Here is a 22,839-nt window from a genome sequence, read left to right as displayed (position 1 = left end):
CTGCACGTGCTCCCTGTGCCTGCGTGGGTTTTCTCCAGGTACTCTGGTATCATCCCACATAACAAGGATGTGCATGTTAAGGTAACAGAGGACTTTAAATTCTCTCTATAGTGTGAGAGTGACTGGTCGTTTGTTCCTCTGATACACACTGAGGACCTGTCCAGGGTATAACCTGCCTCACCCCCACTGACAGGTGGACAGGTGCCAGCCTCTATAATAACTTGTCCTCTTCACACTGCTTTCAAACTCTCCCATTTCTCAAACTGATTAAGCATCCACAGGAAGAAACAATCTATCTCCCTGCAAAGCCTTTTAACTATTGTTTTCTCAGTGAAGTGGTCCAGGGTGGAGTCAGATGTGTGTGTTGTGTGTTCCCCTTCCCATCTGAACCTAAAACAAGAAATGGCTCAGCACTCCACACATATTGTTCAGGGGGATGTGAGCTCAGCTCCACACCCATTCCTCTGCTCATAAAGGACTCTTCCTTTCAGACAAACCTCCATCTTTCTGAATAGCCGTAGAATCAGAACCCCTCCTCCTCCTCCCTCTCCTCCTCTTCCTCATCCACCTCTCCCAGCCTGCTACATGTTTGCCTGTTGGGAGGTCAGCGTGGGTGTGGCAGATCAAGCCTCCACTTACAGTAAAATACCAAAGACAACTTTTTATTTCCGCAAATGTTCATTTCAACAGTAAAAATGACAAATATTCTCCATGTCTAAATGTGTGATTTTCTTAAAAGTTCACAGTCTGCACCACCTTTAACATGAAATAACGGGACAGCGTTACTGAAGTGCTATGTTCTTTATGTCATGTACCAGTCACAAAGACAAAAGTAGCAGATTTAAACAAAACCACTTTAAATACACTTTATAAAACTGCCTGAAAATCCAGGCACTCGGAGCTGCTCCACCATAAAGAGAGAAAATAAGCAGGCATGTCACATAAATTCTCCTTGTTGCTGCACTGTTCAGTATCATGTGTTGCCAAATGTGCTAAATGTCACAACAACTTGCCCAACAAGTCTGAAAGAAACACACAATGAAAGACACAATTTTTTATATAATTATGAATCATGCTTTCCAATTAAGGATCATTAACTTAAAATCATTAACAAAAACAAGAAGTCGCCAAAAACAAGTATCTCAAGAGAAAGGATCAACAGGTAAAAGGAGATCTAGTAACCTAATATAAAAGTGACATAATCTAATTAAATGAATATAAATAAATATAAAATAAATCTAATTAAAATGACCTACATGTGAGAATGAAACCTCCTGTTTTCTGCACTGTAGCACCACATCTCCATGAAACCTTTGAGCCTCTGAGTGAAGCTCTGTTTGAAGTTGCCTTAAACTCTTCCTGGGAAAAGTGCAACAAGAGTCTGCTGGCTGTGCTGCCACGGTCGCCGTTCTCTCTTTGTGGTCAGGCAGCAAACTCTCCGCACTCTGAATTTCACTGGAGTCAAATTCCAGCTTGAGAAAGGGGATCGAAGGTATTGCTATGGGGTTCACATACCAGAACCATGACATCACCGCCTCTATTCTTCCCTCTGCATTCAAACACACTCTGCTGCTCCAACAATGGCTGGCACACATACAACTCAGGGGATTCAGGGGAAGGAGAAAAATAAGTAAAACTTTTTAGCTCTGAGTTCACAGCTGAGCCAGGCGTCATCCTGAGCCCGATGGGCCTCAAACTGCACCGATCTCAGAGCATTTTTATCAGTTTTTCAGTGCTGAAGCAAGCAAATCAGGAAAGTCACATACTTATATATGCACATGCCAAGACGTCTGAGTGAAAACAAACCCTTTTTAGCATCTTGCCACAGTTCTGACCGAAATGAGTGTGCTGTGAATTCCTCTCATACTCAGTGGTGAGAAATGGTCGTCTTCCAAAGACAGGCAAATCAAAAGTCATAAGTACGGCATGAGACCAGTCCTCAACAGCAGAGAATCTGAGAAAGAAAGTAGTTTCATCTCTGTACGTGGAGAAGATCACACACAGAAACAAACATCAATGACATGCATTCTGGGGTCACTAACATAACTGCAGGTACAGGAGGTGTCAGGATGGAGCACGACTAAATTCACTACCAGTTTACTATATTGGGGACAATAAAGTCTTTTATATTGTAATTAAATATTCATGAAATGATTTCCGTGAGCAGCCATGTAAGAACCTGGATGTGCAGCACTGCTACAAAGATCACTGAGTGAAATATCATCCATTACTTATGTGAGCACATAAGGCTGGTTCAAAATCGTTTGAACCAGTTTCTGTTTTAAGTTCCATCTAGTCTTACATGAAGACATTTAAAAACACTCTGCTTGGAATAAAAAATTGCATTTTGTGTGGTTTTCCTACATGAATGATTAGTTAACTGTTTTTATTAAAAGGAGAACAAATCCTTTGTGGAAAGGCTGCGACCTCAAAGACCCATTACTGCATGTGTTTGTGGCCTGACAGCACGTGGAAGACTTGAAAAGATGCATGCAGCTTTATTCTATGGGAAGAAAGAGTCACGTCTGTGCGTCACATCCCAGTCACTCAGTCATGTGACTTCAGAGCTGCTCAGATAAAAAGCACGGATTCAGCTTGAAAGTGACAAAAGAGAAAACCAACCAAGAAGAGAGCCTGGTGCTGCATTACATAACGCACCAAATAAAGAAAAACTCCAGCAGCCATAACTCTGCTGCACACACACCCGTCCAACTACACAACACACACGAGATATAGCCTCAAACTACATTCATTAGGGTCTAGTTTTCATTTCAAAGCCTCCATAAAAACTGAAGAGAGAACCATTACAGTGTTTCCTGCGCCGCTGCCATGAGCACGCTCATAGGCAGGTTATTTTGGAAGACACCGGCCTAATTACATTGGAGAAGGTGTTTATGTGAAAAACAAGGAGACAGATAAGGCTCAGCATCAGTTCAGGAGCAGTTCAGCAGACATCCCAGAGGCTGATGGGACTGAAAATGGATTTAAAAATTCTACACGGGTTAATTAGTTAAGTACAAAACCAGAGAAGTCAGCAACAACAGGCCAAATGTTCTCAGAGGGAAGAATGCGTGGTCCTACTTTTTGGCGCTTATTAATATTTGCAGCAGGTGCTGGAGGAGAGCCGTTAAGAATTAAGAATTAGGGTAAAATTTGACGTCATATTATGCATAACCTTGTGTAGGATATGAATGAGGGGGCATACACTTTACATGGTGCCTTTATTAAACACACCACAGCTGGTTACAAACCTCCAGAATCACAATCACAGCTACTGTCCATTAGCTTCAGAAGAAGCTGGAGATGCACCTTCTCTAGTTTCTGTCCACCACAGCAACATAACACAAAATGTTGTTGGGTCAGGGGTAATGCAAAAGTTGTTAAGAGAGAGAGAGAGAGCTTTGTTCTGACCTGTCATTAGAAATGGCAACACTAAGTCCTCGTTTTTACTTTTTAACTGAGAAACAGAAAAAGTTGCTCACTGAACGTCAACACTTCTCCCTCACAGATGAAGAACCAGTTTTAGTTTTTCTTTGAGGTCTATATTTAAAGACAAAAATATCAAAGCAACGCCTCTGTCAGTTTCTTATCCATCTCTTTCCCTCAACGTCACACTCAGGATAAAACCCCTGACAGCCAGAGATCCTGAGGGGCCCCTCGGCCCCAGCACACACAAGAGCTTTGTTTTCCTTTCCAGAGGTATGACATACTGACGTTAAAGGCTATAGGCAACCTGTCTCTTTGGTTGGCCAATTAAACATTTAGCACACTAACAGCCGAGTTGACAGGCAAACACCACCAACTCAAACACACAGGCAGAATTTCACGCACTGTCTGAAAGTTTTTAACACTTTCTCTCAAATCTGTCTCGTCTGGAGAAGAGTGGAAATCCCCCCTCATTATCCCCTTGGTTTATAGTCTGGCATTTTGTGACCAGAGGCTGGACGTAGAGCCATTGGAGTCCCACTAAACTTCTTCATGAAGAAGCGAGGGACTCTCTGAACAAACAGTCGTCTGTGTTTGCTTGACCTTGCTTCAGAGTAGAGTAGGAAACGTGTGAATGGAACAGGGAGGATGAGAACCTCTGAGTTCCAGGGATGACTCACTCATTCCCTATCTGTCAGCAGGAAGACGTTTGTCAGCAAGAGATTTTTTACGAGGTGCTGCAGCACATGGTGTTCTGGAGATGTCGCCAAATAAATTAGAGTGTAAAGCATGTATTGATAACTGAAGACATCTGTGTAAGGGCGGTTTCATTTGCTGTGGTCTGATTCAGCTGATGAGTGTCAGAGGACGTTCCCCTCTTTTCAATTTCTTTTCACACACGTCTAAAAATCATCACTACAAGTTATTGTTCAAAATGAGGCAGGTGCATGAAAGTAGAGGTGCACACATGTTCAGGACTGCTGCCTTCACCAGTGAGGGAAACATGGCTTTATTTAGCAGCCACACATTTTCAGCTCTTTTTAGATGTAGCTGATGTTGAGTTGATAGAAATTATTTAAGATATTTATCTAACTCCTCGTCTCCGAACATTAAATCTTAACCACTGAACTACTTTTGTTCTGCTATAATGCCAAAAAGTAAACATCTGTGTTTTAGACACACACACTCTCTGAAGGCTCACAACAACATTTCTGCCTGAAAGTTACTGTAGTAAAGTCAGTAGTTCCCATTTCCTCCTGAGATGGCTGTATGTGTCCATCAAAGCAAAGTTTACACAGAGCTGCAGAGATGGTTTTTTTGAAACATTGTTTGTTTATCTGCTAGTTTCTCCTCTTCATCTGCTCGCCATTCTTCATCAAAATCATCTCATTTCTTTAAAACTGTTCCCAACTTCCTCTCCTTCTTCCAGGATTTGATTCAAGTGTTTTCACTCCAAAACCTAAAAACTGAACCGAACACACACCACTCTGAGGCCAGTTACAAGTGCTAATCCAAATGCATGAGAGCACAACACGTGTGAAATCTTTGAGGTGAGAGAGACTTCAAATGAGAAAGTGAAAGGAGCAGCAGAGTAGATGGTCCATAATAAAGCTGGAGTTTAGCCAGCAGCGTTCAGAGAGGGAGGACGTCGTGAGGATGATTGGCTGAGCCGAGTTTGAACTCTAATCCATGAATAAAACATAAAACAGATACGGTCTGAGGCAGCATGTGGAGCAACAGAGTGGGTTAGTCACCCCCACATCTGAGCAGAGACTCCAACGGGGGAACTAGCTGTTTTGTTTCGTTTCTCAACGGCCGGCCTTTCACTGAGAGACGATGGATTTACGAGGCTCCAATAATGGGACACTGATAAGCTGCAACACCAAACATCACTCCCATAACGCCTCCTGTGGCACACTTTTGTCAAAAAAAAAGACAGATGGGAATGTTAAAGGCCAAGGAGGCTGTTATGTGCTTTTGTTTGTGGTTTAAATGTCTAAAACACCCACCAGACTACATGGACTCTTTTAAGAGATTTTAAATTCTGAAGCAGTAAACATGATGAGCTTTTTAGAGTCAGCTGAAGATTTATTAGGAATGGTATATATCACAATTGAGAACTGGATGGTTTTGTGAATTAGGGTAAAAATAAATGTTACCCCTGGGCAGAATGTAGTGGTTTCAGCAGAGCGTAAGACTAGAAGAAGAAATTGAAAATTAAAATAAAAGTAAAAAATATAGTGCAAAAATAAGCAGGAGCAGAATAATGTTATTACACAGTTATTACACAATGCTTTTTTTCTCCATTGAAGCTAAGCAGCACCTACAAACTTACAATTTCACATATTTGTAGCTTGTAAGTTCTTGATAATTATGAGAGCTGCATTTGTATGATACAGCCTTTAATTCTTGTTTATGAGCAACTTGTTTCATGTGGAAACAAACTGTTGATGCCAGCAATGACAAAGCAGGAGGTACAGAGGAAAGCGTTTTCCTCTTTATATTATGAAATAAACTATACTACGATAGAAAACACAGACAGTACAAAGCTGCAGAAATCACACATCATTCTCTCAGAGAATAACTTGAAGGTAAATGGAGGTTATGAGATTAGTTGGTTAAATGCCAAGTCAACAGAGCAGTACAGTAGCACTGTGCTGACTGTAAACAGCAGAGCAATGAGAATGAGATGCCGTGGCATCCGATAAACAGAGCTGGACCCCCCTCACCACCCCCACCACCCCTCCATCCACAGTGCTATAATTCCTTCTAATCCTGGCTGGGCACCATCTGGGAGATCCTTGTGATCTGTGTGATAGCAGTTGGGCATGGGGCGACACCGACACACCAGATGTCAGGAGGACAGAGTCTGGGTCACACATGTTGCTAAAAAAATTAAAAAAATAAAATACTGGCGTGTGCCAAAACATGGAAAAAAGGAGAAAAGCAGTGTTTTCTTGATGAACAAAGTTTCCTGGCAGGTTTATTTCCGTCCTCCAGGCCTCACACAGAGGTTCTAACTATTTAAGAGTCTGGTGTCTGCTGTGACAATAGTTTAAAAAGCTCTCATGTAATATGTAAGGTGATGGATTGGGCGTGTAGAGGTGGAGAACAATAGGTGGGAGTAATGTGACAGACTGCAGGAAGTCCCTGAGGGAGCAGGACGGGCCCGTCAGCTGGCTGAGGAGGACGTCCACCAACATTCACACCAACGTCCATATACTTACTGACAGCATAAAGACTCGTCTTCTTCATTTTATCTCCCAATTTTATAGTCAGGACTTTAAATAGACTGTGTGGTTGTACTTAGAAGTAAGGTAGTTTTGTTAGGATCTTAAAACTGCTTAAATATTATGCTAAAGTAGTAGAGACCATATTTTAAAATGGACCCTAATAATGCAGATTCAGATCTTTCTAGCCAGTTTATCTCTCTGTTTGCTACATCTTCTGCTGACCTGACCTAAAACTCCTTCATTCATGCTGCAGAGTTCAGAGGTCAGTGACGACACTAGCCGCCGGCCGTGTGCACGGTTCTGTGACAGGTGAGAGGTTATCCTCCTGATAAAGACTGACCTCCACCCGGCCCCTGGAAGTCCTCTGCAGCACCCCCCCACCAACCACCCCTCCCCTTTTTGTTGCTCACTTGACCAGCAAACAAAACCGTCTGTCAGGCCAAGAGGTGACAAACAGACCACAGTATTAGTCACATTTTGTGAAGGAGAATAAACGTCAGTCAAGAAACTCTTCAATGCAAGATTAATGCATATTAAGTGATGGGAGCCTGCAGACATATTACCCTCCACACTGCATTGACAAAAGACTCAAGCAACAACAAGAAAACCACTCATGGTTCTAAAACCCATGAACATCAGGCTCCTGTCCTCAGTGTGAAAGTGCATTCACTCCATGGCGAGCTCATTTTCCATCACTTTCTCTGTAACTTCTGCATTTAAGCCGTTTCTGATCAGCCAGCACTCAAATATTGTGAATTCAATGTTGGGTTTGAGGAAGTGAAAAGTTCTGGCCTTCGTGTGGTTTTTAGCCTTTCTGTTGCTAGGTTATCTGTGTTCTTCATACATGTTTACAGCATGTCTTTTGTCAGCAGCATTGCAGCAGTTTCACAATGAAAAAAATGTAAATAAATCCCCACAATGTAAACCACACACTTACAGTTTGCGTATATTTGGGTCAGTATGAGTGTCTAACTGCAGATATTGCTAAAAATCCACAGACACACACTTTTTTAAAACGAAGAGCTTGTTCCAGAGGTTTTAAATATTCATCACTAAACTGCTTCCCACTCGTCTGAACTTGGAGCTGCTGGTTTCAGCTGCTCGCATCATCTTCCAAAGACAGAGAGTTTTAATAGGTGTGACATCAGCAAGAATACAAAGCTGGGCAAAAAGCTTGTTTAAGCAAGTCAACATCTCCCCGATCTTCAAAGTTTCTGTCTGCAGCTGAATATAAAAACACAGTCTGCAGGATGGCTACAGCACACAGGACAGACACACTGATCTCACTAACACTGAATTAATTGCAGTCTAACATGGCTGGGGCCTCTAACAGCTTTATTTTGAAAGGCGTTTTTCGGTCAACATGCAGGAACACGAGCACTGTTAGCTCTCCACCCCCACAGGGCTACAGCACAACAACATTAATGGCTATAACACAGCTCAACTAGTGAAACTGTGAAGTCACTTTTTTCCAGCAGTTTATGAACAAAACGACAGATTCAGACACAACTCGCATTCGCTTTATGCATATTGTGCCCATTAGGACTACAAAACAACTCCATGATCGCAAAGTTTATCCACCGAGTGGAGGTCAGAGGGCTTTTTGTAAAAAGCACATTTGAAGTGTGAACTTGCACAAGCCTGCAAACGAAATTAATCATTTTCCTCCACAACACACAAAGCTGATCTAAAGCATCCTGAGGGTCAGTGTGACACACTCAGCTCCTCTTCAACATCTGTGCGAACAGCAGCAGGTGTACTTACTGTTCCTGTTGGTTTTCAGCTTGGACAGCAGCTTCTGAGTGGACAGCAGGTCTCCGTTCTTCACCGCCTGCAGCAGGTCCTGCTCCTTCCCCATCCTCTATCCTCCTCCTCTTGTTCCAACCAGTGCTACTAAAAAAAAACCCTGCCGTGGCCTCTTTAAAGCCTCATGCTGTGCACCGGAGATGTGGACCTGCCTCAGGTGAGACTCTCCGGCTTCCTCCCCCTCTGAAGCTCAGCTGACAGACAGGAAACAGGCGCAGAGTGTGAGATTTCCTCTGAGCTCAGAGATGGAAAAACTGCTCTGCTGCTTAATTTCCTGCTCAGACTTTTCTCCTCTTTAGGCTTTATTTGGAGGAGATGTTATTTCCAGCGTCAGACTTGGCTGGGGAGTTGGAGGTCTGTAGAGCTACTGTTCATGAAGAAGGAGGATGAGGAGGAGGAGGAGGAGGTGGTGATGTGATTACAACTGAAAACCTAAAAGAAAAGGAGAAAAACAGATCAGTATATTTACAGCAGGTGCATGCATGAAATAAGATGAAGTGACAGGAAGCTGGCACTTAAAGAGTCCTCATAAAATCTGACAGATATATTAAAATAATATCCAGGTCAAGGCCTGTGGCAACAATTGAGTGAACATCTGCAGGTTTCAGACTGTTGGTCACTTGAATTCAGCTCCTGGAGCCCACTGTCCGTTCAAACGTCCCCTCCCCATCCCCAGTTTACATGCTGTGACATAAAACACACATATGTTGCAGGAATCACTGCTATTTGCTGTAATTCAGACAATATAAACATGCATTAATGTCCATAAGCCTATGTCACTGTTGTTTTCTGTTCTCTCTCTCATGTGGCATTAGAACAGCCTGAAGGCAAACCCGCACACCTGCCACAGGTGAGATAGGAGCGGTGAAACCACAGAGTGACGGAGAGTTTAAGCTGCTGTGAGATGAGAGGTCACTTTAATTACAGATCAACACACCTACAAACACAGTGCTCAGTGTGCTGTGTAAACACTGACAGGACATTCAGTGGCCTGTGCCGGTTCTCACACCAAACTGCACTCAGCTATTTCACATTTGTTAAGCAGTAGCTGATCACCTGACATTCAGCCCGAGCCCTGTGCGGTGCTGGAGTGACTGGTCCAGCTCTGCTGCTTCCCTCCGGGGCTCTGTGATAGATTATATTGCTCACTCATGGTCATGCAATGACTTTATTTCAACTGCAGGACAGGCTACTTAAACTCTTCCAGCCCAGTGGCCAATCACAGCTCACAGATACAGGAAGAAGAAGTTGTCAAGAGTTCTTCAGAGCTTTGCCTTTGCTCCAGTTTTCCTGCAGATAACTGACATTACTGCTGACAGTCCTGATCTCTGCATAACAAAACATCATAACCGTTGCAGCACTGAGCCTCCGAAACACTATTGCCACATAAACAAAAAAGTGTGTTTTTTTTGAGGAGTGTTTGCAGCCGATCACACAGAGATTTTGGCCCCACACCCTGCACCAAGTCCTGCTCTCCTCATTACATAACCAGGCAGCTACAGAGGAGCGCAGCAGAGCTGTCATTCCCATTTACACCCATCATGTCTCCTCTTTTCTTCCACCTCCCTCGGGCAGTTTGAATTCTCACTGCATTCATGACAAGAGGAACAATACATATAAACCTCACTGTGACACTGCAGGGACTCTGAGTGAAGTGGTTCAAAGTGAAGATAAATAAATCATTTTATTACACACAAACAAGAATCACTTGACATTTATTAGCCTGCTCAGAGGATGAGGAATTTTCTTCTCTTTATAAATCCTTTAACTGAAGTCTGAGGCTGTCTACACCGTGTTAAGTTACCAATCAGACCAAATGTACACAGTGAAAAACTTCATCAGACTGTTTATGCTCCTTTTTGACATCAAGGTATCATCATTCCAGACTCCGTTTAAAAAAAGGACCAATTCTTTGCATTAACAACCTTAAACAAAAATATGATGACATGATTTCAGATTAATCTATATTAATACGCGCTAGTTCGAGGGCAAATAATACACAAACATTCACAAATGATCTTGGATAATGGAATAATGACAGTTCAGAAGCTTTGTGATCCACAGCTAGCTTGATTTTTCTGCATTAAACTGATCAATGCTGATTCAATGGTGATGTAAAAGTAAGAATTAAAAACATGGTTCTAACAAAAAACACACGTAGTAACAATCAGGCGTACAAACAAATCAGACGTGCAAGAACTTGAGTGTAAAGTTTTTAGAAGCTGGCATATCGTGGCAGGAGTCTGGCATGTAAACACACCGGAGAGCTTCGCCCACCGCCGACCTTTGGACTGAAGTTAGTTCATTTACAAGTAAAGTCCGTTTTCGTAATTATTACCTGGAACAGGACACAAAAAAAGTGTATTCAGGACTCACCTTTTCACTTAAGTGTGCCTAAAACTTCCCAACGTCAGCATTTGGACTGATCGCGGAGCCGAATCCGAAGATCAGGCAAAAATATTCCATAAAAGTCCCGTTAACAAACGTAATCATAAGATTCCAACAATGATCACATTTTCGTCCTCATGTACAATCCGCGCTCGATTTGTTGGTAGATTTAACAGTTTTCTACTTCACACTTGGTTTGCTGGTGCCGATCCTGTGGCTTTTCCCTCCTCTCCCTGAATGCCACATTCTCTCCGCTGGATTCTCCAGAATCTCCGAAATGTCAGGTCACCGTGAACGCAGCACAGAACTTCCGGATGTTTCTTTCAAAATAATCCTGAAAAAAAAGCTCTTGCATACTTTTGTAAATGTAGTATTTTATAGTTTGTAGACTCGGGGTATGTTTCAAAGATATTATTTTATTGTAAAAACACCCTAAAGGAAACAATTTATCTTTATTTCAGTGCAAATAGCCTATGTGTGCATTCATTATTATATTATTATGTACAGTTATTATATTTACATTTCAGACTACTTGTCTGACAAAGCAAGGCATTTAAATAATTCAGTTTTGGGAAGTTAAAGAAGGAAATATTCACTATTTCCTCCGCACATTGTCAGACGTGCTTTTATTTAAAAAAAAAACTCATCTTTTTCCTGTTGTTCCTTGCACACCTGTGTCTTAAATGATTGGCGACCCTACCACTCACTTTAATCATTCTCCTTTTACAAAAACAAAGAGTACATCAGAAATAGAAAGTGAGTAAAATATGTTCTATATTATAATTTATGGTAACGTAAGCTGCATGTTCTGTGTTGTAACCCTGGCTGGGTGCTGTTCCACCAAACAGTGATGTTTGCATCCACATATGTGTCTGTAGTCATCTGTAGTCACAGGAGACAACATGTAAAACTTATACTATGATAATAAAATCATCATTTTAAATGAAAAAGTTTAATTTACAAGAATTTGTAAATCAAATGATATCAGTGCATTACAAAGAATTCATATTACTTATTACTTTATATATTACTTTCATTGTAACAAAATATTTTAAGTCATACAGAACATATTCATGTGGCATAAAAAGCATAAAAATAACTTCAATCAGTACATTGAACCTCACTGCTCTCCTCTCAGAGTCATAGTAATGATCAGAGAACGCGGCGTAGTTCCTGGTCATGAAGCCGTAGGCAGAAACCTGCAGAACACACAGGATGTCCTAGTTTAGTTTAAACAGACACAGCTGTGCTCCTGTTATTATGATAATAAATATATTAGAGCTGAAAACTGAAATAAGGCTGTCAGAAGAGGCGGAGACATGTTCTGTGTGACCTGGTCACAGGTGTGTATGGTGGTCAGCAGCATCAAAGCTCCGGTGCTCGGCATGTACAGATCACGAGTCCTGACATCGGTCAGCAGGCGAGAGGGCAGAAAGCTGAAAAACAAATGTTTTCTTTTTAATGTGAGCTTCTTTAAATGATCAATGAATCTATCAGCCAATAACCTTGTGTGGAGCTTCACCTGTAATAAATACATCCAAGGTCTGTAAGACAGGATACAAAGCATCAGTTGACGTCAGCAGCCTCCACCGTGCTCATAAAGCAGGAGTTTTATATCTGTTTAAGGTTAAACTGCGCATTTTGTGAGTGTTTCTTAACAGTTCATTGTGTTTTTAGTTGATGTCTAATGTTTTGCCATATTGATTGATTTGTGAGTTTATGTGGCCATAACTTCAGCAATTATTTTTGTTTTATGCTTATTTTGTGTGTTATAGAACACAACTAATTTAAATAAACTAACCATTGTGTATTAAAGTATATCTAGGCACACAGGTCAACTGTTGTTTCTGTCTCTATCAAAAGCTGCTGAATATTTAAGGGTCTGCTGCCCTCTACAGGCCCAATGGTTTGTTGCAGGAAGTACTGTCCCTGTCACCAGCAACAGAACAGGAGAGTGTTTTTAAGTGCCAATAAGCATTTGATTACCATTATGTTTTATGGTTATCTTTATGGGTGGCAGCAGGAGTTCAGACTCCAAACAAACAAAACAACTTTCAGGCTGTGGTGGAGAAAGAAGCTTTTTTTTGCCTTAAACATTTTACTGTGTATGTAAATAAATGTGTGCACCTGCAAAGTCACTAGCAGATTTAATCAAGCAAATCTATGAAACCTTTTTTTTTCCCTTTTGGGGAAAAAAATCAAGTAAAGTGTTCACATTACAAGAGTGAATGTAGCCCTGATCTCTCTAATTAAAACAGCTGCTTGAACTGCAACTAAATGCCTCCATTAGGTAGATATCTACTAAACTAAATAACTATCCAGATAGCAAAAGATATTAATTAGTTTGGTTGCCCAGCAACCAAACTCTTGTTCTTCTTTTCTTTATTATTATTATTATTAGTTTGGTTGCCCAGCAACCAAACTCTTGTTCTTCTTTTCTTTATTATTATTATTATTATTATTTTTCTGTACGTTCTTTGGCTCAGCATATCTTCAGAATGCTTGGGCTGATTCAAACCATTCAAACATCAAAAGATTCAGCTCATTCAGGACAAACCGTCAATAATAATTGCAAATATTCAAATGACCGGGGACTTTTGAGGTCTCTTCTTCTGTTACCATGGTGACAGACTGATGCTACTTGATGTTACATGATGTTGCCATGCATCCAAAATCTCCTCTGAGTAGACTGCTCAGCAGGTCGCCATGGATGCATGGCAACTTGAATGTTGTGGATGCATGACAGAGTTTGTTTTTTGGTAAAAACAAACTTGCTGTGGCAACCAAACTTGCATTTTCTTCAGGAAATGCAAGTTTATTTTTATTGTCAATCTTATGGCGTTTGAGCCTTCTCAGTATCCGTAGCTAGGAGTGTTGCTTAGAAACATATGTCAACAATTAATGTTGCTAGCTTACGCCTAAACACAAAAGTAGAATCAGAAGGTGGATACCACTTGCAACTACGTTCAGGTGACAGGAAGGTAATTACGTGAGTTAATCTGTGTAAATCTCATTGTATATTTTATTGCTAAAATTAGGATGACTCTCCAAACAGCAAGCTAGTTGATATTGATATATTGAATCCATGATGGCTGCCAGGCCAATGTATGTCTGTCTCCAGCTGCTCTTCAAGGAAATCAAAGGATCTTTGATAAGCCTTATTGCATTTAAATAATTAATGCTTGTTACACAAACTATCTGCTGCTTGAAGGCCACATCCTCAGCCGGACTAGACGGAAAACATGATTCTTTTCGATTCAGTGCATGTTCTCTGTTTTTAAATTAAAGAAAATGACGACCTAAATGGAAAGACTACACAGTGAATCAAACGTGCCGATTTGATTACAGTCATGTCGCTCTCACAATTCACGCATTTCTCTAACCGATTTGGCCCTTAACACGTTTTTTAGGAAACGATCACTGTTATATTTTTATTTAACACAATTTTATTTAACACTGGCCCAACATGACATCTATGTCCACATACATGTTTATTTGATCTAATGCAACAGTGCTTGTTATTATTATTATTTTTCTGTACGTTTTTTGGCTCAGCATATCTTCAGAATGCATGGGCCGATTCAAACCATTCAAATATCAAAAGATTCAGCTCATTCAGCACATGTGTGGAAACCGTCAATAATAACTGCAAACATTATAATATTAAATTAAACATTTTCCATGTCTTCGGTTGGCTCAGCATATCTTCAGAATGCTTGGGCTGATTCAAACCATTCAAACATCAAAAGATTCAGCTCATTCAGGACAAACTGTCAATAATAATTGCAAATATTCAAATGACCGGGGACTTTTGAGGTCTCTTCTTCTGTTACCATGGTGACAGACTAATGCTACTTGATGTTACATGATGTTGCCATGCATCCAAAATCTCCTCTGAGTAGACTGCTCAGCAGGTCGCCATGGATGCATGGCAACTTGAATGTTTGTTAGGAGTTCTTATTTTTTGTCTAAAGTCTTCGGTTTGGAGAATATGAGACGTTGTTCGGAGGGTGGTTTTACATAGGAAATGCATTAGGAGGGGGAAAGAGAGCTGCAGTTAGGGGCAGCTGATAAACATTCCGGTTGCCATGGATGCAGGCAGGCAGGCAGGCAGGCAGGGCCGTTACCATGGTGACAGACTGACTCACTAGAAGCATACAAAGCAGCCATATTTGTAGTCTTTATCAGACTTTAAGCATTATATCTGTCATATTGATCATCCTTCAGCTGTATACTACTTTTCCACATTCAAATCACACAGCCTGAGCTTCTTATAGTCTTATGGTATTATTCCACCCTCAGACCTTCCATATGGTATATTCACAGGCTATTCTTTAAGGTCGTGACTTCATACTGTTCTTGTCTTCAGCTGTTTCTCTTTCATATCTTCATAATATTAAAACATTTTCTACTTTTCCAGATAAGAGCTTCATCTTTCTAAATTCTTAACTGTGTTTCAGCAAATTAAGTTCAGATTGCAGATTCTCCAGCAATTCAGAGCAATCACTCACATCAGCGTTCAAAGCAATGCTTCAGCTGTGGCAATCAAACTTGCATTTTCTTCAGGAAATGCTTTTCTAGTTTATTTTAAAATGTATTTGGAGTTTGTTTACAAGTGGATGAGACATATGCTGCATGTGGTGTATTTTGTGTTTTGTTCAGGAATGTACTTTCTTTTGGAGTGCAGTGTTAGGATTCTTAAAACTGTAAAAAAAAAAAAAGCTATCTTCTGCCATCCACCCTTGTCATTGGTAACCCTCAAAATTGTAAGTGTTAATGCTATTTGTTGCCTTAAAAGAAGTTTCTTTGTGTCTTTATTTGTGTAAATCTAACACAGCGTTGGCTAAACTTTATTCCTATAAACCAGAGGTCTCAAACTATATAATATATATACAATATTTTGTGGCCCCCCACTTGACATCAAAGTTTAGTGTTAGGCTTGCCCTGTGCGTTTTATTTTTATTATTAATTGCCCTGTCAGTATTTCTCTGATGTTTAGTTTGGGAGTTTTTTGAGGAGTGGCAGACACACACACACAGGTGTGTGCACATACATGTGAGCGCACTGCACCAGCGGACAGAGAGCGCTCTGTGTCAAGCGATGTGCTCTCTGTTGGAAAGTTATCAGCAGCCTAGCCAAGCTGGTGTGTTGACGGTGTTTGTTTTCAGGTGCTCTTTGCGCATGTAGCAGTGCTCCGTCAGAATATAGTCCCAAAATAGATCAAACTGAGATTGCCGCGTGCATTTTCATTTGTGCTCGCTGTGAATACGCAGGTCACATGAAGTACTTGGAATTTCTTTTCTTCTTTCTTTTTAATCAGGGTGCATGTTGTTGAATAGAACCTGTGTTCTCAGTAGCTGCCCTTACTGTAAACAAGCTGTGCACATGCCTGACTCCTGGGCATGCGTATGTATGAGGAGCGACAACACATCAGACAGTAATGTTTATGTTTCAGAAGGGGTGACTGTTCTAAAGGAGGCCCTGTGAATTTACTGTCACCTTTCTCAGATTAAAGGAGATTATACGACCTGCTAATGTTTTACTTGTAAATAGCCCACTAGGTTAATAAAAGATAATATTTTGTTTAGCTTTCTATTCAGGATTTATTTTATGTTCCTAATGTTTAACATGCAACGGCTGAGCCAGTGAATTTATTTTCATGTTAAAGCAGCCTACATATTTTATTTAATTTCTATTCACAATTGATTTTGTTATACTAGCCTACATAAACGTCATTGTCTGTACTGTCCCCAATGGTACAGCAAATCACTCATTAAGGAATATGACATGCAATTTTTATTTAGTAAACAATATTTAGCTTTTAATCTTAGTGAAACAAGGAAATTTAGACCCAGGAAAATCGCTGCTTATCAATTAATCGTTAATCGATCATCGATAAGGTCATTCAACTAACAATTAATGAATTAATCAATAATTTGCATTGGACCAGTTGTACTTTTTTGGAATATTTGAAACCCCTTTCTTTGTAAAGTAGGCCCAGCCTCACCTAGACTCTACCCCCAGCGGCCCCCCAGGTAAATTGAATTTGAGACCCCTGCTATAAACAAACAAAAAACTACTTTTTAAGTTGAACTTAAAATGTATTAACTTTTTTTTGCACAGGGATGTGAGTACAGACTGACAACGATAATGACAAACTTCACAAACAGAAAAGAGCATCATGGGTGAGCACAGTAAATTTCTTTTTTATTTAATCTCCCAATTTAAATGTGAAGAGCAGTGAAAATCAAAAATACACAGTGACTTTGCATTTCGAGCATTGGTGATGTACACGTTCATGGAACATGTGCTTGCAGCTGAGACTCAGACCTCACCTGGCAATAATGAATTCTACTTTCTGATTGGCTGAGAAATTCTATTTTTCTGATTAGTCAGTTTCGATTCCAGTAAGGCAACAGAATAGACACCGAATTGTGTTTATTAATGGAGACAGCGAGTAATCACGCTCTGGCACATTTTACTATATTTACAGTATTTCAGGAACCTGACTGTACAGAAAATCCAAAGTCTGTAAGCTAGGACCCAAAAATTGACAATATTTCAGAGCTCCCCTTAAATGTCTCAAAGTAGGCTTTCAGGGAGCTCGGCTCCCCTCAGCTCCCCCATAATTCGAATACTGGTGTAGAGTAAATCTGTTTAAATTAATTGTGACTGACCTTTTTCCCTTCTGTTTTTGTGATTTTTTAAATACACAGCTGAACACCTCAATCAACCCCTAAACAACTGGACTGTATCTCAAGTAAGCACCTGGCTAAAATCCATAGGAGTGAAGGAGAAGGACATTAAAAAGCTCTCTGAAGAAGAAATAGATGGACAGATCCTTCTTGAACTGGATGTTGCTTCTTTGAATACAAAGATATGCATTAAATTAGGGCCTGCTCTTTTGATTATAAAAAAAAGAGATGAACTCTTAAACTCGCAGCAAAAAAGTAAGAAGAAAAGTCCTCATAGTGGCAGCAAGACAGAGTTGGAACAGAAGAATAATAATAATCAAGAATCAAGGGAAAATCCTCCTAGACATGACCTTAAAGAACAAAATGTCTCAGAGAAGGGACCGATTGTTCAGAAAGAGAAAGTGGTCACCTCACACGAGGACTGTAAACCAAGGCCATTTGATCAAGACCCTGATCTGGTTTATACAAAGCACAAAGTCCTGCCACCTGAGTGTGGAGCTTTTAATCTGATAACTCCATGTCATGAGTTCAAGTCTCTTTCTGTAGCTTGCACATTGGATGACACAAGACTCAGAGTCAAGTTTGCCAGAGAGGTTTTTAAGTTTGCAACTGGATGTATGAATACCAGATCAAATGGCACAATACACTTTGGTGTGATGGACAGCAAGGAAGATGAAGGATATGTTCATGGTCAGATAATTGGCATCCCTGTAAAAAAGAAAGACCTTTATGTTGACGCTTTGCACTCATTTGACAAAAGCTTCCCTTCCAACATAGAGCATATACGTTCCTGTGTGAGACCACCAAGGTTCATTGAAGTTATAGATCGAGAAAGCACAGAAAAAAAGTATGTAATCGAGGTCGACATTGTGCCTTCAATAAGCATTGTCAATGGCCATGTGTACAGAGTTTGTCTGCCAAATTTCAAAGAGTCAACAAACAAAGTTGAATATGAGAAAGACACAATTCTGCAAAGAGTGGGTGCAAAAACAGAGCCAGTGACTGACAGAGACCAGTCTGTGTTCTGTCTGCATGTCAAAGATCGGGATGCTCAAAGGGAGGAAGCGGAGAAAAGTCAGGACAGCGCCCCAAACACCTACCAAGACCTTGGAAGGAAGCTCACAATCCTAATGTCAGGAGAAAAGAACCAAATAGAACCAAACAAATGGTTCATACTTGTCACAAACAAATTCAAACTTGATGACCTTTCCGACATTGACTGGCTGCTTAACCTGAACATTTTCTGCGTGTTTGACTTTGACCCAGACTCAAAGATATCTGGTCTGTGTAGTAGATACCTTGAACATCATGCAGCAAACATGCATTCTTTGCAGAGCTATGAAATGCCCAGTGGCACAAGTATCGCAGAATTTACAAAAAAGTTGCATCTCTTTGAGCAAACTAGCTGGATCTTCTGTAATGGCAGCACTGGCTTTAAAGGAAGTGAGGTCCCCTGTGATGAAATGAGATGGATCCAGACAAAGATGACTTTGCTACGGGAAGCTGTGTCATTGGTCTGTAAACAAATCTTGCCAAAAGGGATATTCCAGGTTGTTTTCCTTCTCACATCGCCACTTGAGAAACCACTCCTACACACTTTCAATGAGTTTTTCACTGACATGCAAGGCCATGAAGACATCTTGTGCATCTGTGAATCTGAGGAAGACTTTCAGAAGTGGCAAAGCTTTGCAGAGGGATCATGTGGACCAGAAATTGTGAAAAATGGTAGTGTTGTTGGGATGAAAATGAGTCACATAAACGCAACACTGCAGCAATTACAGCCCATTACTACACACAACATCAAACACTTAACCACATTTGCAAAAGGAAAATGTTGTCTTAAAACACAAGCAAAAGAACAGATGTATTCACTGGAAATTCTGACGACTGATCATTGTGATGAAACAAGTGAAGAGTTCATTCGTGCAGAGAAAGACAACATTGAACGTCAGTTCTACCATGGTGGGAAAGTGACCTGGCTGAATTTCTGGCTTGCAGAGCACAAACATGTTGAAGAGATAATTGAAAGGGATGCTTACATTGAGGCTTGTAAGCTTCTTGATGATTTGAAACTAACAACTGCACAGAGTCCTGTGAACAGAATCAACATTTACCACCATCCAGGAAGTGGAGGGAGCACTGTGGCAAGGCATGTTTTGTGGAAGAAAAGACAAGAGCTGAGATGTGCAGTTGTGAAGCCCTCATACTCAGCGGACATTGTTGCACAACATGCAGCCCAGCTCAGAGAGCATGATGAAAAAGATCCACAGAGGTGTCTTCCTGTGCTGCTCCTTGTCGAAGACTTAGAGCAAGAATACCTTGACGATCTTAGGAATGAACTGGAAGAAGCCATCCGCAGCAAGAAAATCTGTTATGAAAAACCCTGTTTCATTGTGTTGAGCTGTAGACGATCTCTTAAGCCTAAACAAAAAACTAAGGAGTCTCCATTAGAAAATGTGTCTGTCACTCACAAACTGTCTCCTCAAGAGAAAAGACAGTTTGATGGAAAACGAGAGGAGCTTAAGGAACGATATGAACCAGAGTTTATCCTGACATTTGTTTTGATGAGTGAGGAATTCAAACAGGAATATATACAAGATTTTGTGTCAACTTTGCTCAAAGACATTGATCCTGACTCTGTTGTTACTCGTCTTCTACTCTATGTGGCGCTGCTGAACACTTATGTTCAGAACTCGTACATATCTCAGTCCCACTGTGAAGCTTTCCTTGGTTTAACCATGTACATGGAAAAACTTCGCCGCCATAGCTTTGAAAGCAAGCTCAGTGATCCTGCTAAATTACTCTTCTTGCACCTCAAAGATGACAAGACACACATTGAATCAATCGGAATCATCCACCCACGTGTTGCAGAAGAATGTCTGAAACAACTTCTTGGGGACAAAGGAAGTCGGGGTAACTTGGCAAAGAGGTTGCTTGGTGAGAAAGTGCTGTTTGAGCACAGATTTGGAAAGGATGAATATTTAGGGTTTTTGAGAGCCCTTCTCATAAGACGATCCAAGATTAGCCGAGGGGATGAAAATGACACTTTGTTCTCTCCTCTGATTGAGCATGTGCGTAAAAATGAAAGCCCAGACCTGGCCATTGAGTTGCTCAAAGAAGGATATCTAAGTTTTCACAAAGATGCATTCTTTGCACAGCAGATTGCTCGACTTCTTTATTACTGTGAAAAGTTTGAGGAAGCAAAGCAGTGGGCAGAGACAGCAGCCAGAACAATGCCCAACAACTCATACATACTCGACACAAAAGGACAGGTGTACAAGAAATGGTTTGAAGCCAAAGTAAAGGCCTTGGACAATGACAATGTGCCAAAGACAGCCAAAACCACAGCAGATGCTGTAGAGACTGCACTGAAAGCCATAGAGTGTTTTAAACACTGTCAGACAGTAGCTGCCACAGATCCTGAAACTGAAAACAAATCAGGTTTCTTTGCCGAAGTTAAGGTTGGATTCAAGCTGCTTGAACTGATCACTTCACTGGAAGAGTTTGCAATCAGAGGCAATCCCCGTTCAGAGTGCTGTAAGTACCTGTTATCAGATTACATTCCAGAAGAAGTAAAAGATGTCTGGGAACTTTTTCATGACCGTCTAAAACAACTTCACAGCACAATGGATGCCACATTGCAATGGATTTCAGAAGACCTCAGTTACTTTCAGAGAGACATTGATGCACATGAGGAGACCTTTGAAAGTCCTGAGGAAAATATCAGAAATCCACTGAGATTTATAGCAGAAGCAGTTTCAGATTATGGAAAGCTCTTCAGTGATGTTTCATTGAAAGCTCTTAAACATTGTCAAATAAACAACCTGAGTCCTTACAAAAAACGCATGCTAATCTATCAGCTCGGTGGGGGTAACATTACATCCATCTTCTTCAAGCTGACAAATCAGTCAAAAAAGGATGCAGTACCAGATCTGGAAACCATCCTCTCCCTCTACCCCAGCAACCCAATGACAGCCAAATTTCAGCAAAATGAGATAGTTAACTACATAGCTACCCACATTGCTCTGAAGTGCCTGTTACCACAGTCCCCAAAGACAGCAGCTCTGCAACATCTACAGAAACTCAGTGGTCAGTTCCCCGCTGACAAAAAAAAATGTTCTTCAAGTGCTCTGTTCTTGCTTACCTTGCTATTTTGGCCAGAGGACCATGACAAAGGACATGAGAGAGAGAAAAAATATGAAATTGTGCAGTCAGCTGTTGAGTTCCTGAAAAAGGACTACTGGATCAAGATGAAGGATATTCCTCAGCGGAAGAAACGGCTGTACACCCATTTCTTTCTGGGCAATGGCAACGGATTGGACAAATTTGTTCACAAGAGCGAGTTTGAAAGTGTCACAAAGAAGCTTGAAGTATATGAGAGACGCTTAAAGTGGCTCCATGGTGAGGTATGGAAAATGCCACAGATTTCCCAGAAGTTAAAAAGTGTTTCTGGGTGGACTGAAGATGGAACAGTGTATCTTGAAGGTCCTCAGAAAAAGAGGTTCAGTGTCCAGCCTCTTTACGCACCTTCAGTGCCTGACAGTAATGAAAACATCACCTTCTACCTGGGCTTTACATTTAGAGGCCCGGTTGCTTGCAACATCACGGTGAATAAGTAGTTCCTCTCTGGGTGGCCCTGTGATGGACAATCCATTTTTAGACCCTGTCTCTTGTCCATTGATAAATAGGAAGCCCTGGGCCTCAGACCCACCTTCACTATACTTCATTGTTTGCTTTTTACTCATATATTCATGTTCGATTCAAATCAGCATCAGAGGTCACGATCCTCAACAATTCAACTTAACATTACAAAAAATGATGTATTAGTGTCTTAGTTCTCTGCTGTCTGTTATCATGTTATCATTTGTTTCAAAGAGCAACAGCTGTAGTTTATGTGCTTTTATTTACACATTAATTAGTATCAGAAGATGTTTGAAATGTGCAAAATGTATCAATATGAGGTTTTATTTGAAATGCAAATGAAGCCAGGCATGCTACTGTGTATGCTATTTTTTGTGCTTTTCAATATACAGAAGAACATCTTTGCAAACAAAATAAACCCTTTCTCTTCAATTTAAGTTTGATGGTGTTTTTCTCTGAAGAAACAATACTTCAACAGATGGTGCTCATCTTTTTAGAGACAATTATTCACAAGCAAATTGCCAGTCCCAATGAACATTTTCTCTTTGTTAGTTTGCAGTTGTTATAGCATTATATTACAAAATGACCTGGAAATCAGTTTGGAGGTTCTCTGGACTGGGACAACAGATTTTGCGATGATTATTGCAAAA

The 22,839-nt window shown here is 40.7% G+C and overlaps 2 protein-coding genes across 15 annotated transcripts in view; one reads left to right on the top strand and one right to left on the bottom strand.

Moving 5' to 3' along the window:
* The window catches only part of LOC114440013 (CASK interacting protein 2), a 43,644-nt gene extending 32,532 nt beyond the window's left edge, over positions 1-11,112 (bottom strand). For all 12 annotated transcript variants that reach the window (XM_028412234.1, XM_028412236.1, XM_028412235.1 and 9 more), the window contains exons 1-2: positions 10,842-11,112; positions 8,424-8,897 (exon numbers count right to left, since the gene is read on the bottom strand). In XM_028412234.1, the coding sequence (XP_028268035.1) occupies positions 8,424-8,517 (94 nt within the window). In that variant the 5' untranslated portion in view covers positions 8,518-8,897; positions 10,842-11,112. The remainder of the gene's footprint in view (positions 1-8,423; positions 8,898-10,841) is intronic.
* The window catches only part of samd9l (sterile alpha motif domain containing 9 like), a 162,635-nt gene extending 140,009 nt beyond the window's left edge, over positions 1-22,626 (top strand). The window contains exons 3-5 of one of the 3 annotated variants that reach the window (XM_028412233.1): positions 16,849-16,888; positions 16,977-17,038; positions 17,570-22,626. In XM_028412233.1, coding sequence (XP_028268034.1) covers positions 17,035-17,038; positions 17,570-22,167 — 4,602 coding nt within the window. In that variant the 5' untranslated portion in view covers positions 16,849-16,888; positions 16,977-17,034 and the 3' untranslated portion in view covers positions 22,168-22,626. Of the gene's footprint in view, positions 1-16,845; positions 16,889-16,976; positions 17,039-17,569 lie in introns of all 3 variants that reach the window. The other 2 variants (XM_028412231.1, XM_028412232.1) reach the window with 2 other exon arrangements.
* The last annotated feature ends 213 nt before the right edge of the window (positions 22,627-22,839 follow it).

This window comes from Parambassis ranga, chromosome 8, assembly GCF_900634625.1.
Source record: "Parambassis ranga chromosome 8, fParRan2.1, whole genome shotgun sequence".
Taxonomy (NCBI): Eukaryota; Metazoa; Chordata; class Actinopteri; family Ambassidae; genus Parambassis; species Parambassis ranga.
Note: the sequence above shows the minus strand (reverse complement) of the source record. Positions and strands in the feature narration are given on the sequence as shown.